Source organism: Dendrobates tinctorius, unplaced genomic scaffold, assembly GCF_039654945.1.
Source record: "Dendrobates tinctorius isolate UK_male_01 unplaced genomic scaffold, ASM3965494v1 ptg000022l, whole genome shotgun sequence".
Lineage (NCBI taxonomy): Eukaryota > Metazoa > Chordata > Amphibia > Anura > Dendrobatidae > Dendrobates > Dendrobates tinctorius.
This window is the reverse complement of record NW_027361690.1, coordinates 3,874,893-3,892,354: the sequence shown is the minus strand read 5'-3', so window position 1 is coordinate 3,892,354 and position 17,462 is coordinate 3,874,893. Positions and strand designations below refer to the sequence as shown.

At 39.6% G+C, this 17,462-nt stretch overlaps 1 protein-coding gene across 1 annotated transcript in view; it reads left to right on the top strand.

The window, feature by feature from the left end:
- Positions 1–17,462, top strand: part of LOC141084023 (protein unc-13 homolog B-like) — a 261,975-nt gene that overhangs the window by 181,345 nt on the left and 63,168 nt on the right. The window contains exon 6 of the mRNA XM_073568402.1: positions 2,202–2,322. Coding sequence (XP_073424503.1) covers positions 2,202–2,322 — 121 coding nt within the window. The remainder of the gene's footprint in view (positions 1–2,201; positions 2,323–17,462) is intronic.

The window sequence follows — 17,462 nt, the reverse complement described above, 5'->3', positions numbered from 1 at the left end:
CCTTGGCAGCCGCTGCCTGGCACTTGCTGCTCCAGGTAAGTTTATCATTAACTAGGATCCCTAAGTCTTTCTCCATGTCAAATTTACCCAGTGGTTTCCTGTTCAGTGTGTAATGATGAGATTCCTTCTCCTCATGTGTATAACCTTACATTTATCATTGTTAAACCGCAATCTGCCACCTTTCAACCCAAGTGTCCAACTTATCCAGATCCATCTGTAGCAGAATACTATCTTCTATTGTATTGACTTCTTTACATAGTTTTGTATCATCTGCAAATATCGATATTTTACTGTGTAAACCTTCTAACAGATCGTTAATAAATATGTTGAAGAGAATAGGTCCCAAAACCGACCCCTGCGGTACCCCACTGGTCACAGCGACCCAGTTAGAGAATTTACCATTTATAACCACCCTCTGCTTTCTATCACTAAGCCAGTTACTTACCAGTTTACACACATTTTCCCCCAGACCCAGCATTCTCATTTTGTGTACCAACCTCTTGTGTGGCACGGTATCAAATGCTTTGGAAAAATCAAGATATACCACATCAAATGACTTACCTTTGTCCAGTCTATAGCTTACCTCTTCAGAAAAACTGATTAGATTGGTTTGACAGGAGCGATTCCTCATTTTAGGAGATATTTTACAATAAAGTTTAGTAGTGAAAATGTAGGAATACAAAGCAGAAAATCTAAGCAGCAATGTGATTTGCTTGCTGCATGCAAAGATGCTCTTGAACAATGTGTTGTAACCAGATAGAATTTGTTCCAATTTTTGTTACTCCAATATGTTTTACCGATCTGCTACAGGTAAAATATAAAACAAAGTTTCAGGTAGTAAACAGGTTGGTAAGGAACAGATGAATAAATATGCAAAATTTAGAAAAAACATTATATATAGAGACAGAGTTATTTTTTTTCTTATTTTAAATTACTGGTAATATGTATGTACTGTGTGGCAGAAAAGTAAGTGTACAGTTGGATCAATGAAATTGTATAACATTTTATGAGTACTCATATAAAACATAGGGTTGATAGCAACAATTACCTAAACATGTTATGCCACAACTCTGGACCATGGATAACTTAACCGGAGTGCTCATGTAAGATATGACACCTCCTCAGTATGCTTTTGCAGTTAGAGACAACCTTGACCTCCGCTTCTGACAGCATTGGATCAGATAACATGGCAGCAATGAGTGTCCGCCACCATCATTTTTAATAAACCTATGTAGGTGTTATGTGATATATACTCACCAACCTCCAACTTCTCCGGGATCCAGCGCCATTCTGCTTATCTTCTGAGTGATGTCACTGATCTTCAGACTATACAGCTCACTTTTTGCTCTGAACTGAAAGTCTCTTTTACATTATAAGCGTATAGATCCTCATTGTGACTGTCCATAGGCTTGCATTGTAAAACAAATTGCCAGGCTAAGCGCAATGTGACCCAGAAAGTCTGAAGAGCCGTGACATCACTGAGAAGAGGAGCACAATGGCACTGGATCCCAGAGAATCCAGCAGTAGATAAGTTTATTAACACAGTAGCACACTACTACATATACACAGATTTATTTAAAAAAATCTTCTTGGGAGTGCTTTTTTTTTATTACCAATGGACTTTTTCCTTTGGGATGAAGTAAAGAATAATGTTTTTGAGGAGGATTTAGACAATGGACAAATTAAAAGTGTTCATCTAGGAAGCATTGATGGACATTGATGCAGATCAGAATTTAAGTTATTTTCTGTATGAGGTTCTGGAATGTTGCAATGTCATTCGTGGTATGTTGCAATGTTGATGGAAAATATTTTGAGTGCTTACAAGATTAAACAGGGCTAATTGTAATAAACAATGTGATAAAATGTGATTAAATTGCTTTTGTTGTGTATCAGTATGTATGCTTAACCTTATAAACTGTTGTGATTTCCTTGATTGAATTGCATACCTACTTTTAAACCATTCTGTATATTTTAAAACTTCAGATTTACATTCATTTTTGCTAGAACTTGTTAACAATATAAGTTCTTTACCATGGGAGATGTGCAGCCTCTGTTGGCCATGAACAAGAAATATGCAACAGATGGTATAATAATTCATACTGATTATATTGTAGCTCCAAGTGTTCATTTGTTTGCAAAAAAATACCCATGTTGCTTATTGATCAAATTCAGTAGCTCATCCTTGCTAATTGTTACAACAGATGGCATGATCGAGGACCAAGAGGATCCAACCAACGATGAAAATGAGGTCTCTTCTGACAGTGCAGAATTATGTCCTTCATCGCAGAATTATATTCTTAGTACTATCATAAAAGAAACGAGGTATGATATTTACCACTGTTACATCATTAATACCATGAGGTTCCTTAACCATTTCTTCATTAAGTTATTCAGTTTATAATGAGAATAATACAGGTGTAATGCCAATATGCACAATATATTTTGGTCCTGGTGCTATAGCTTCAAGCCATTATAAAGTTTTAGGCTTTTTATTTGCATTTTTTATATGAGCTTCAAATTTTAAAAAAAAACTGTTAGTTTCTTTATGCATAGAAAAATGACACTATAATTTAAAAAAAAAATGTTGTCAAGAATATATGTACACACTATTATTAAAGGTGTCTTAGTCACACCAATTTGTAATGGATGTGGCTAAAACATTAAATTATTGAGATTAGGTGTTTTAGCCACACACATTACAAATGGGTACAGTCATGCACACAGCCATGCAGTCCTCATAGACAAACTGTGGCAGTACCAGCCACACTGGAAACCTGTTAGATTTGGCACTGTTTGAGTGAAATATCTGATCTGCTTGATCTGCCCCCTTCACAACATGACGTATGCTTTTAATGTGGACTTACACATTGAGCATGCATCTTTCCCCACATTATGATGTCTGATTTAATCAGCCATCATGTGCTTCCAACAGCCGCTTGTGAAGTGGAGCTAAGTTCGTGACTGTTAACCTGTTAAATTCCACTGTTAATCTGTGACAGTGGCCTTTTTACAAGTCCCACATGGTAAATGGCAAATTGTATTGACCCAAGTTTACCCCTAATATGAAGTAAAAACAATCTTAGAATCAGTGGGATACATTTAAGCGTTCTAGAGTTATTACCACATAAAGTGTCAGTGGTCAGAATTGAGAAAAAAATTGGCCCGGTCATGTAAATAAAAATAGGCTGGGGTGTTAAGGGGTTAAAAAAGGCATATTTTGTACAGCTGCATTCATAAGTCTGATCTGTCAAAATATGAACTTTGTACTTACCCCAAAATGCTAACAGTAAAATCCTTTGATCAGAGTTCAAAAAATACAGGTGCTTCTCAAAAAATAGAATATCATCAAAAAGTTAATTTATTTCAGTTCTTCAATACAAAAAGTGAAACTCATATTATGTAGAGTCATTACAGAGTGATCTATTTCAAGTGTTTATTTCTGTTAATGTTGTTGATTATGGCTTACAGCCAATGAAAACCTAAAAGTCACTATCTCAGTAAATTAGAATAATTAACAAAAAACACTGCAAAGGCTTCCTACGCATTTAAAAAGGTCCCTTAGTCTGTTTCAGTAGGCTCCACAGTCATGGGGAAGACTGCTGAATGGACAGATGTCCACGGCAGTCATTGACACACTCCACAAGGAGGGCAAGCCACAAAAGGTCATTGCTAAAGAAGCTGGCTGTTCACAGAGTGCTGTATGCAAGCATATTAATGGAAAGTTGAGTGGAAGGAAAAAGTGTGGTAGAAAAAGGTGCCTAAGCAACCGAGATAACCTCAGCCTTGAAAGGATTGTTAAGAAAAGGCCATTCAAAAGTTTGGGGGAGATTCACAAGGAGTGGACGGACTGCTGCTGTAGTCATTGCTTCAAGAGTGACCACACACAGATGTATCCAGGACATGGGGGTACAAGTGTTGCATTCCTTGTGTCAATCAACTCATGACCAATAGACAACACCAGAAGTGTCTTACCTGGGCCAAGGAGAAAAAAAACTGGACTGTTGCTCAGTGGTTTAAGGTGGTGTTTCCAGAATAAAGTAAATTTTGCATTTCATCTGGAAATCAAGGTCCTAGAGTCTGAAGGAAGAGTGGAGAGGCACACAATCCAAACTGTTTGAGGTCTAGAGTGAAGTTTCCACAATCAGTGATGGTTTGGGGAGCTATGTCATCTGCTGGTGTAGGTCCACTGTGTTTTATCAAGACTAGAGTTGAGCGAAACAGGTCGGTCAGATTCAAAAGTCGCAGACTTTCGCCAAAGTCGGGTTTCGCTGAGCGAAACCCGACCATAGCGGAAGGTCGGCCATGCGGTCGTTGACCTGAGCGTCAAAGACGGATTTCGCAGAATGCTTGCACGTGACTTTTTTTCAGCCACTGAGCAAGGACATACACTGTGGGCAACGAGATGGCATGTGCAGCTTCCGGGGAGAGAGAGCGAGATTTCGCACACTTTAAAAAAGCGGTCCGGCACGTAGGTGTCCTCCACTCCTTGCCGACTTTGCTTCCCCATTGACTTGCATTGGGTTTCATGTTTCAGTCGGACCTTCGACTTTTCCCGATAGTCGGACGATTTAGTTCGACTCGACTTTTGAGAAAGCCGGGTTTCATGAAACCCGTCTCGACCCTAAAAAAGGCAAAGTCGCTCATCTCTAATCAAGACCAAAGCCAGTGCAGCCGTTTAGAGCACTTCATGCTTCCCTCTGCCAACAAGCTTTTTGGAGATGGAAATTTCATTCTCCAGCAGGACTTGGCACCTGTCCACATTGCCAAAAATAACAATACCTGGTTTAAAAACCACAGTATCACTGTGCTTGATTGGCCAGCAAATTCGCCTGAACTTAACCTCATAGAGAATCTATGGGGTATTGTCAAGAGGAAGATGAGACATCAGACCCAACAATGCAGATGAGCTGAAGGCTGCTGTCAAAGCAACCTGGGCTTCCATAACACCTCAGCAGTGCCACAGGCTGATTGTCTCCATGCTACTCTGCATTGATGCAGTAATTGTTGGAAAAGGAGCCCCGACCCGGCCACATATAATTTTAAAATAATTTTTTAAACTGGTGTTATAAAAGAATTCTAATTTACTGAGATAATGAATTTTGGGTTTAAATTGGCTGTAAGCAGTAATTGTTGGAAAAGGAGCCCCGACCCGACCAAGTATTGAGGGCATCTACTGAACATACATTTCAGTAGGCCATCATTTTGGATTTTAAAATAATTTTTTAAACTGGTGTTATAAAGTATTCTAATTTACTGAGAGAACCAATTTTGGGTTGTCATTGGCTGTAAGCCATAATCATCAACATTAACAGAAATAAACACTTGAAATAGATCACTGTTTGTAATGACTCTATATATGAGTTTCACTTTTTGTATTGAAGAACTTAAATTAACTTTTTGATGATATTCTAATTTTGTGAGAAGCCCCTGTGAGCCCTCACACAGCCCCAGATCCCGAAAAATGAAAATGTTACGGGTCACAAAAAATGGCGACAAAAAAAAAACCTTTTTGCAATCTACATATTTTTTCACCACTTAAATTAAAAACTATACATGTTTGGTATTTGCTTTTACTGACCTGGGGAATCATATTGCCAAGTCAGTTTCACCATAAAGTGTATATGGTAAATAAAAAAAAAAGACTGTGAAATGTCAGGGTTTTTTTTTTGCTATTTCAACTCAATTGGAAATTTTTTCCTGTTTTCCAGTACATTATGTGGTAGATTGAATGGTGTATTGCAAAAGTACAACTCGTCCCAAAAAAACAAGCCCTCATACAGCTATATTGCTGTTAAAATAAAAAAGTTATGGCTCTTTGAAAAAGGTGAGGAAAAAACAACAACAAAAAAAACAATGAAAAATTACCATGTCATGAAGGGTTTAAGGCTATGTGCAGATGTTGAGTATTTGCAGCAAATTCTGTAGGAAAAAAAGTGTGTGCTATAAAAACCACTGCATATAATATGCACTTTTTCTTACATGCTTTTTTGTTGCGTATTTACTTATGTTTCTTTCCCATTCACTTGAATGGTTGAAAGTCTACAAAAACACTGAAAAAGTTGACATGCTGAAGACTTGGAAAAAAAAAAAAAGCTTTGGATGTTGAAATCTGCAAGATAATAAATAAGCAGTGTGTGCATGAGATTGCAGAAATCCCATTCACTTTCAGAGTTCTGGAAAACACTACTTTATTTTCCACATAAAAAAACGCACTGAAAACACTTTGCATGTGAACAAGCCCTAAGTGTTATTACTGTGAAGTAGAAAAGTCTTCTTTGCAGCCATGATTCACATTGAAAATTCACAAACCAAAATAAGTCATCAAGTACAGAAAATTTGGTCCACTACAGACACAACTCTTCTACATACTGTATGTGCATTTCCAGCAAAAAGCGCATGTTACCATCACACTGCTGTAAGGTTAGTTACCTATTTTCTTTCTGTCCATCTAAGGATTTCTCATTGTACTGTAATTACACTTTTCTTTCTTAATTATGACTGAGGTTAATAGTTTACCATCTTTGACCTCAATTATGCTGGTTTCATTAATTTTCTACTCTGTACCCTAGAAGTTATTCAGGGTCAAAAGCTAAATCTAGTGAAAAGTCAAAGAGGCACAGACATGTTATTTCTTCAGACCCCCTTCTGGCACCGAGTCTCAGCTGAAATAATCATATTCAATCAATTAAACATGTACGTTTACTTTAAGCAACTACCGTATATACACATATCACAAAAAAAGATTACTCATCATTGAATAGAATCTAGTGATCATTTACACGTTAATTTTCATTTTTTAGTCTGCTTTTTATGATAAATGTTATTTTCTTACCTGTCCACTTTGGGAACAAACTCTATTTTCATTTTTCTTCATGTTTGCATGTCCGTGTTCACTTTTCAGGGATCTCCCCATTTTTCAAGCACAAGGGTGTGTATTGAGGGCGGTCGCCCAAAAATTAGGACCTGCTCAAATATAAGACAGCAATATAACAATACCAGCTATAGTGCTCCTGTGAAAAGCGACAGTCAGAATTACCCTCTTAAATGCCCATAAGACTGAATAGTGATGTAGCTTAACAAATACACATATAGCGTTATTACCGCTTTGTAAGACGCACTTTTTTCCCCTAAATTTGGGGGGGGAAATGGGGGTGCATCTTACAATGTGGATATACCGGTGGTAACCGCTTACCTGTAAGTAGCCTGCCGTCGCTGACTGACACCGCTGCCTGGGATGTCCGCTGCTGCTGCCCGTGATGTCCGCCACTGCCCGTGATGTCCGCCGCTGTGGGGGGCTCTGCCGACATTTTGTGAAAGGCAAGAGCCCCCCCGGCAGTTCTGTGGTTTCCTCCTGTGCGGTGGACTCCAGTAACATGGCCGCCGGGAGGCAGCGCAAGTGCAGATGAAAATCTCAGGAAATGAGATTTCAGTGCTGAGATCTCATCTCCTGAGATCTCCATGCTGATATCTCCATCTGCGCATGCGTTGGTGGCCATTTTACTGGAGTCCACACGCACAGGCTGAAACTACAGAACTTCCAGGGGGCTCTGGTCTTTCAAGAAATGTCGACAGAGCCCCCCGAAGCAGCGGACATCCCGGGCAGCGGCGGCAGGCAGCAGCAGCCGAAATCCTAGACAGTGGTGGCCTCAAACACCCTGGGCAGCGGTGACGGGCAGCAGCAGAGACCCCTGGCAGCAGCAACAGCAGAGACCCCTAGCAGCAGCAGTAGAGACCCCTGGCAGCACCCCAACCATCACCCCTGGTAAGCAATAATAAGATGCATGGATTATAAGAAGCACCACCATTTTATTAAAAAAAAAATTTTTCTCCTTAAAATTTGGGGTGCATCTTATAATCCAGGGCATCTTATCAAGCGAAAAATACGGTATATACACATTCAAAGATACCATGCAAAGAGAAAAGGTCGCACTCATCAAGATGGAAGTTTCACTGATTTATTGACATATCATAAACATGTCAAGTCGGGGGAGTGACATAAGGAGTGCAAGAAAGGCTGACAACGGCCGTTTCGCGCTGCTCGAGTGCTTCAAGGACCCGTTGAAGCGCTCGAGCAGCGCGAAACGGCTGTTGTCAGCCTTTCTTGCACTCCTTATGTCACTCCCCCGACTTGACATGTTTATGATATGTCAATAAATCAGTGAAACTTCCATCTCGATGAGTGCGACCTTTTCTCTTTGCATGGATTCCCAGAATTTTCCAGGTCTGGCACCCGAGATTCCCAGCTGCTGGGCTTCTTTATGCCGCACATCATTTGAAGTCACACGGTAACAGCGGTGCCGTCCACTTTTTATCTTGAGTTTTGACATTCAAAGATACATATACACATTCTTCAGTACAGGAGGCTGCTGTTAATCAGAGAGTGTCTACTAGTGAAGATAAAAAAAAATAAAGTAGCAGTAGAAAAGTAAAAACTAAAAGTAGTAAAATAGAATACACTGCACTACTTATAGCTTAAATGGGTTAGATGAATCTCTGGCACTCCCGAGTGCAGGCGCAATGCGCCTGATAGGCACAGGTTAGAAAACGCCTCTAGTATCTAATTATCACAATTTCTGGGCTCAAAAAGTAAATAGGGACATTCATATGGATGTATTAAAAGAGTACACAAAATCAGATGCAAAAAACAAACATTTAATAACCATAACCATAAACATAATAAAATAAAAAGTATCCTTAGAGGCCATTTCTAAGAAAACCCTCTTATTTGTAAGAAAATCCTACCTATTTCTATGAAATATCCACAAACTTTGCATTATTCATTCATAAAACAAGTAAAATAAAATATTGTGATGAAAAAAACTCAAAGCATGAACCTTCAAAAGTGAGAAACTTCAATGAGCCTGAGAGACCATGTAGGTCACATCTGCTCTCCACAAGGATGGTGATAAAATGGAATTGAGGGAGAGGTTTGAAGCGGCACCTAAAGTTAGGTGTGCAGGGATGGATTGGATCCTCTGCCGCCTTGGAGAGGAAGACAAAGCAAAAATGTGTGATCTGTACCTGACAGTCCTATTGCGTCTTATGCAGGGTTACATTTTTGGTGCTTTGATGGTTCTCTACCAGACTTTGCTTACATCTTAGGAACAAAATTATGTCCTCCTGACATATTACTGCAGGTGACTGACATCAGACTGTAAAAATCACAATGCTGAAATATAGGGCAATACGTGGAGAAGAATCCAAAGGATTTTTCATGATTAATATCAGTGTTCTAACCACTTGTTTAAATGAAGACCAGAGTCAGCACAGGGATAAAAATGAAGGAAAGGTTATGAATGTGTTGGGAAGGAACGCAATCAGGAGGTCAGGTGGATAAGTGAGACATGGAAATTGGGCAAGAAAGTAATTGCTAAGCGATAAATGGGATTGCTTCTATCTAGAGAGATGTGTGGGGTCAGGAAAGGTTGCTTGAAAATTATTGGTGTTACAAATGCATGTTACAATGAAGACAGAATAAAGATAGAAATAGGTAAAGAGAGATGTCAATGTAGGGATGAAACTTGAGGCGAGATTATGAATGAAAGGGAAGGAAATAGGATCAAGTGGATAAATAAAAATGTAAGACATGGACATTTGGAAAAGATATCATAGAGAAGTAAGGCAAAGCATTCAAGGAAATAAAATATATAGTTATTAAGTGGACTGAATGTTTGGTCAGTATATTAAATCATTTGTTTTAACTCAATCAGGAGTCGATCCTAAACATGAAATATATTGAGAACATATGTGCATATAATGTTGAAAAAATGAATCCACAAACATCTTTTTATAGGAATGTTCTCTATTACCCATAAACTGAATTAAATGTTTACCTAAACATATCATGCCCCTATCTGAGAGAGAGTAAATGAGCAATTGAGGTTGTGAATCCACACAAACAGAAGCATTCAAGAGCAGCCTGTATTTGTAGCTTTCTGACCTTGTACATACAGAAACATTCATGGCAGAGGAGTTATGTAAGCAGTGTATATATACAGTGCTAAGCTTAAATGAGTACAGCCCAATAAATTTGTCAGAAAACGTTTTAGAATCATCAAAATCTATGGAATATTGCATTACAAAATGCTCCCACAAATGTGGACCATTAACTGCAAACAAGATTTGTCATTTTTGGATACCCAAAAGATGTTAATTCAAGACCATGTTTCAAAAATGAGTGAACCCAATAAGTCTATGGATTTAATTAAACATACAGTATGTCCAGTAGACAGTATACTGTAAAAGGGTGTTCCTTTACAAGTAAAACACCTTCCCATTTCATGCTGTCAGCAATGGCACCACATGGAAGAGAAATGTCACAAGACAGAAAGAAAAATATTTCTTAACACAAAAAAGGAAAAAGCAACTAGAAGATCATCAAAGCTTTACTTATCAGTGAGAATACTGTATCTAAAGTGATGCAAAAGTTTAAAGAGGCTATCATTAAAAAATGTACCTAAGCACCAACAGGCAGGTAGTTGTAAGCTGCATACACATATTGTGCCTGTGCCTCTTCTGTGCCAGCACAGAGCAATCACATACTTGTACTGACATCTTACGTGAACAGAGTGGCAGTTTATTTTCCTTTTGACAGGGTGTGACTACTGGCGTCATCAAGGTAATTGACAGCTGGCTCCCCACTGCCTAATTGAGGAAAGCCGACTGTCAATCAATTAGTGTGATGCAAGTAGTCCCACCCTGTCAAAAGGAAGATAAACTGATGCTTTGTTGAACAGGAGCAGCTGAATCTCTTGCAGGATCGGTCAGTGACCGATGCTGGGTACAACAGTTGCCTCTGTTAGCAACTACCAGCCTGTTAGTGCTAAGGTACATTTTTTTTCTTTAAGTCCCACATATTCCCTTTAACAAAGATGGAACTGCAACCATCTTACAGAGATATCTAGGCCTACCATGGAAATTCACACCAAAACAGTTGAGTCTTCTGATGAGAAGTGCTGAAGAAAATTGACATTCAGGTTCACTGTAGTTAGCTAAAGAAGTTGAGAGTTAATCCAGGGTGAGTGTTTCCTATTACACAATACAGCTGCAGAGGAATGGCATTCATGGGTGTCATCCATAGAGGAACCTTCTCCAAAATCCAATGCAAAAAAAAAGGTCCACATAAAATTTGCCAGGGCCCATGCTAAAAAATATAAAGACTACTGGGACTCTCTAGTCTTGAGTGATGAGACCAAGATACATATTTTTGGAACTGATGGCTTCAAAATTGTATGCCATTGCAAAGGTTAGGGCTAGAGATGAGCGACTTTGCCTTTTTTCGGGTTGAGTCAGGTGTCATGAAACCCGACTTTCTCAAAAGTCGGGTCGAACGAAATCTGCTGATTATCGTGAAAAGTCGAAGGCCGACTGAAACACGAAACCCAATGCAAGTCTATGGGGAACCAAGGTCGGCAGGGAGTGGAGGACAGGAAACACACCTACAGTGCCCATTTTAATGCCAAAAACATCAATTCTTATTACTTAAGCTTGTCAACCTTAATTTACTTTATAATAATAGTTAGGCATTGAAAACTGGGGGTTATTTGGCTAAAGTTGTGGGGGGGTAGGGCTGGCTCCAGATTTTCGTAGGCCCTGGGTCAAAGAGTGTCACTGGGCTCTTTGAACACATGCCACAATTCATGATCCTCTGATACGGCAGAGAAATAGCGGTATAGTACAATGAAAAATACTTCTTAAATCTCATGACTGATATCCATTTTAAATTCTCCAATAGCTCCAAAAACGGACAGTATATTACTCCATACAGTAATATGGCCACCACATAGTGCGCTATACAGAGTAATGAGGCCCATATATTTCTCCATACAGAATCATTGGTCCCATGTTTGAAACAGTATATGATGAGCTCCACATAATGCTACGGTATATGTTGGTCCCCATGGATGAAGCTCCACTGTAATAATGCTCCATATATAATGGGCCCCATTTCTAATGCTCCAGTGCATAATGGGCCCTGTAAATGCTGCTCCAGTGTCTGATGTCCACCTTTGGAATGCTCCAGTGTATGGTGGGCCTCACGTATGTCATTCTCCAGAGTATAGTGCTCCCCAAAAATAGCTGTCCCAACATTGAAACAATTAAATAAGTCTCCTCGCTAGGGAATCCCTGTACTAGTCTGGACTCCTCGTCGTCCCCATCTTCCATCTAACTGCACTTGGACTGCTTAGGCAGAGGGCGTACAGACATCATGTCATCGCGCTCTCTGACCAGAATGTCACTGTCAGGAAACGCGGAAGACGTCACGGCGGTGGAACAGGGAGAGATAAGTATTTCAACTTTGCAAGTGCTGTGATCCTGAGCAAGCAGGGGGGGGCCCACTTGTTGGCTACGGCACTGGCACAGGGCCCCTCATAGTACGGCAGTGTGTCTGACGGCGGGTGGAGGGCCCTCCCACCGGCAGAGACACATTTGCGTACTATGAGGGGCCCTGTGCCAGTGCCAACGCCCATGAGTATGCCCCACCTGCTCAAGGAACCTGCACTTTCATCTGCACCTTCCTCTTTGTCACCATGTAAGGTGGTATAGTATGCGGGAAGGGGAACCTGAGTTTCATCAGGGTCAGATTCTGTCTGTGTAGAGTGCGAGGGGAAAGTAGTGGTCTGGGTCAATGTACCAGCAGAATCATATAGCAGTGGCTGGGCATCAGTGCACTTGTGGCATTACATTCCTCCTAGGGAGTGTGATGTCATGCTTGGGAGCAACGAAGGATCTCTCTAGCAGTTAGCCCTAGAACGCATACCTGGGGCCTCGCAGGCCCGCCCTGTTAATTGTTTTCTATTTTCTGCAAGATTACTTTAGTTAGAATTTTGAAACTCTAGGTATTCCTCAGGTATATAGTTGTTTGTCATTTCCAGGTGTTCATTTATTTTTATGTTACAGGCATTTCGGTATAACAACTCTTTTTTTGTGAATACCCCATATTCACATACCAGGGGTCTTTTAGGCCCGTACTAGTTTTACATGTGATCCTAAGTCTTTTTGTCTTCACTGTTGCTGGGGAAGACTTTGACTCAGTCTTTATGACTCTGCTGTTGCTATGAAGAATGTGAATTCTGCCTGACTACATGGTCATGTGATCTTGGGAAGGAGGCTCCCTCACAACGTCATGCGTCTCTGACATCATCATAGGTCCTGAACACTGTTCATTGTGTGCTACTTGCTGAAGAGACTTTGGAGGAAGGAATCAGCTTTCTTGTTTCTTGAAAAAGAAACTTTCTGAGTTCCAAAAATCCAAAAGCTTCTACTGCACCTAAAAGAAAGTGGTGACCAGCTGAAGGTGAGAGGAGGGGTCTGCACTTTACCCTTAGCACACACACTAACAAAGAGTGTACAACCCTGATTGTAATTTTTTTATTTTTTTTTTATTTTAGTCTACTGACTTGTAAGGTTACAATGGCACAGTCTACATCCAGGGGTTTGACTGACCAAGAAATCGAAGCAATCATTTTTGATAGTGATGAAGACAGTGAACTTTCTTTGTCTGATGAAGAGTACATGCCACCAGCTAATGTCTCTACTTCATCGTCCAGTGATTCTTCAGATGATGAAGAAGTAATGGATCCAGCAGAACGTGCAAATAGAACATCCAAAACTAATGTTTTTTGGAACAGTACTGCTGAGGTTCTTGGACGAACCCCATTACATAATATTGTAAGAGTTGCTCAAGGAACTGTAGGAGTTCCACAATTCTTGTCCAATAGAGATATGTTCTGTAAATTCTTTTCAGATGATATTGTAGATGAGGTAGTTTTGTGTACTTAGAAGGAAAACGTATCACTTCAGGAAGAAAAAACATGGAAAAATATAACAAAAGAGGAACTGTATGCTTATATTGGCCTTACCCTTCTGGCAGGGAGTACAAAATCATACGATGTTCCTATCAGAGAACTCTTTATGAACCCTTTTTCAGATCCACACTACAAAGCTACAATGTCAGTCAATAGATTTGAGGATATTCGGAGAAGCCTTCGTTTTGATGACAAGAGAACTCGTCCTGTCAGGTTGGAAACAGATAAATTAGCCCCCATTAGTTACATCTGGAATCTTTTTATCAAAAACTGTACTAATGCATCAAATGGCCAAGTTCTCCAAAAAATATGACATAGTTGTCATGGGAGATTTCAACTATCCAGACATTTGTTGGGAATCTCTCTCAGGCAAAACTAACAGGTCAAGGAAATTCTTATCCTCTCTTGCTGACAACTTTATTTTCCAAAAGGTAGGGGAGAAAACAAGGGGAACTGCTACCTTGGATCTAATCCTTATAAACAGGGAGGAAATGGTTGAGGAGGTAAAAGTGGCTGGGACCCTAGGAGGTAGCGACCATGCTATTTTAGAATTTTGGATAACTAGAGGAGGAAGACCTGTGAAGACTCAGATGTCAAGGATAAATTTCAGAAAGGCAGATTTTAAGGGATTCAGAAAGAGAATTGGAGGGATCCAATGGCTGGATATCCTTAAAGACAAAAATGTCCAGGAAGGATGGGAAATCTTGAAAAATGAAATTCTCAAAGCACAATTGTTAACAATTCCGAAAAGAGGGAAGAATAGGAAGCATTTAAGGAAGCCAGGATGGATGAACACAGAACTTAAGCACATGCTAAAAAGGAAGAAAAAAAGTTTATAAAATGGAAAGAGGGAGGCATATCTAAAGAAGAATATAATGCTGTTTGCAGAACCTGCAGGGCACAAATCAGATTAGCTAGAGCTGACAATGAATTGAGGCTTGCAAGAGATGTCAAAAGCAATAATAAAGGATTTTGGGGATATGTCAAAAGTAAAAAAGAAAAGTCAAAGATGCTATAGGATTTTTACAGGATGAAAATGATGAAACGGTAAGACAGGATGTTGAGAAGGCCGAACTTTTAAATTCCTATTTTGCATCTGTTTTCTCTCAGAAAGGAAATGTAACATCAACTGTTCTTCACTGTCCCATTAATGGAATAGAAGATTCCAGGATATCTATAAACAGAAATATAGTGAGGAAGCACTTAGCTAACCTCAATGAATTCAAGTCTCCAGGTCCAGATGAATTACACCCCAGAGTACTGAAGGAGATAGCAGAAGAAATTTTTGAACCCCTCTCCATAATCTTTGAAAATTCTTGGAGAACAGGTGAAGTCCCAGAAGACTGGAGAAGAGCATATGTTGTTCCTATCTTCAAAAAGGGGAAGAAGGTGGACCCAGGCAACTATAGGCCGGTGAGTCTGACTTCTATACCAGGAAAGATCTTTGAGCAAATTATCAAAAAACATGTATGTCAGCACCTGGATAAGAATGAAGTGATTAAACAGAGTCAGCATGGGTTTGTAACTAATAAGTCATGTCAGACTAACTTAATTTCCTTCTATGACGGAATCACTGATTGGGTGGATCAAGGAAATGCTGTAGATATAGTATATCTTGACTTCAGCAAAGCATTTGACAAAGTATCTCATACAATCCTTATTGAAAAAATGACTAAGTATGGAATGGACAAGGCAACTGTTAGGTGGATTTATAACTGGCTTAGTGATCGGACCCAAAGAGTGGTCGTAAATGGCTGCACATCCAGCTGGAAGAATGTCTCAAGTGGGGTACCACAGGGCTCTGTCCTGGGCCCTGTATTGTTCAACATCTTTATCAACGATTTAGATGAAGGAATTGAGGGTAAACTGATTAAATTTGCTGATGACACAAAGCTAGGAGGGATAGCTAATACTAGAGAAGAGAGAGAGAGGATTCAAAAAGATATAAATAAACTGGAGAAGTGGGCAGCAACTAACAGAATGGTTTTTAACAGGGAAAAATGCAAAGTACTACATCTGGGCAATAAAAATGAAAAAAGCATATACAGAATGGGAGGAATAGGGCTAAGCAACAGCACATGTGAAAAAGACTTGGGTATACTAATAGATCACAGACTGAATAATGAGTCAACAGTGTGATGCAGCAGCAAAAAAGGCAAATGCAATTCTAGGATGTATTAACAGAAGCATACAGTCTAGATCACGTGAAGTCATTATTTCCCTCTACTCCTCTTTGGTCAGACCTCATCTGGAATATTGTGTCCAGTTTTGGGCACCACATTTTAAAAAAGACATCAACAAACTGGAGCAAGTTCAGAAAAGAGCGACCAGAATGGTGACCGGTCTGCAAACCCTGTCTTATGAGGAAAGGTTGCAGGATTTGGGAATGTTTAGTTTGCAAAAGAGAAGACTGAGAGGAGACTTAATAGCTGTCTACAAATATCTAAAGGGCTGTCACATTGTAGAAGGATCAACTTTATTTTCATTTGCACAAGGAAAGACTAGAAGCAATGGGATGAAACTGAATGGGAGGAGACACAGATTAGATATTAGAAAAAACTTTTTGACAGTTAGAGTGATCAATGAATGGAACAAGCTGCCACGAGAAGTGGTGAGTTCTCCTTCAATGGAAGTCTTCAAACAGAGGCTGGACAGACATCTGACTGGGATGATTTAGCGAATCCTGCTTTGAGCAGGGGGTTGGACCAGATGGCCCAGGAGGTCCCTTCCAACTCTGCGATTCTATGATTCTAAGCATTACCATTCTAGTGACAATGTGACAGTGGATGAGCAACTTCTTGCATTTAGGGGACGTTGCAATTTCATTCAGTATATGCCCAGCAAACCTGCTAAATATGGTATTAAAATTTTCTGGATGTCTGATTCTGCAAGCTATTATGGAATGAATGGTCTGATTTACTGTGGCAAAGATGTTGACGCTCCAGTCCAGAAAGACCTATGTTCTGACGTAGTAAAAACACTTGTGAAACCAATTTTCTATTCTGGAAAAAATATAACAATGGACAACTACTTCACCAATCTTGAACTGGGCAATTTTTTGCTTCAGAAACAACTTAGACTTGTTGGTACAATGAAGCAAAACCGCAGAGAAATTCCTCCTATCATGAAGCACAATCAACATCGACAACTTTATGATAGTGTATTTGGTTTCTGCAATCAAGCAGAAATGGTGTCTTATAAAGCTAAGAAAGAAAAATCTGTGATGTTACTGAGTACCATGCACCATGATGGAAGTATAGACACCAATAACAGGAAACAGAAACCCAAAATCATCTTGCATTATAATAAAACCAAAGGAGGAGTGGACAAGATGGAAGAAAGGATTAGAGAGTATACATGCAAGAGGCAGACAAAACGTTGGCCTGTAGTTCTTTTTTTTATAATATGCTAGATGTGTCAGCCCTCAATACCTATATTGTTTATAGTGAGACTCATTCAGAATTCCATGCCAACAGAAAGGACAAGAGACGTCTATACTTGACAGAACTTTGCTATGAACTTTTAATGCCTAACATGGAGAGAAGCAGAACAAAATGCTTACAAAGGCAAACAGAAGCTATGATCTGATGTGGTATACGTTTTCAGGAAGATCCAGAGCCAAGAGATAAAAAAAGAAAGCGATGTTATATTTGT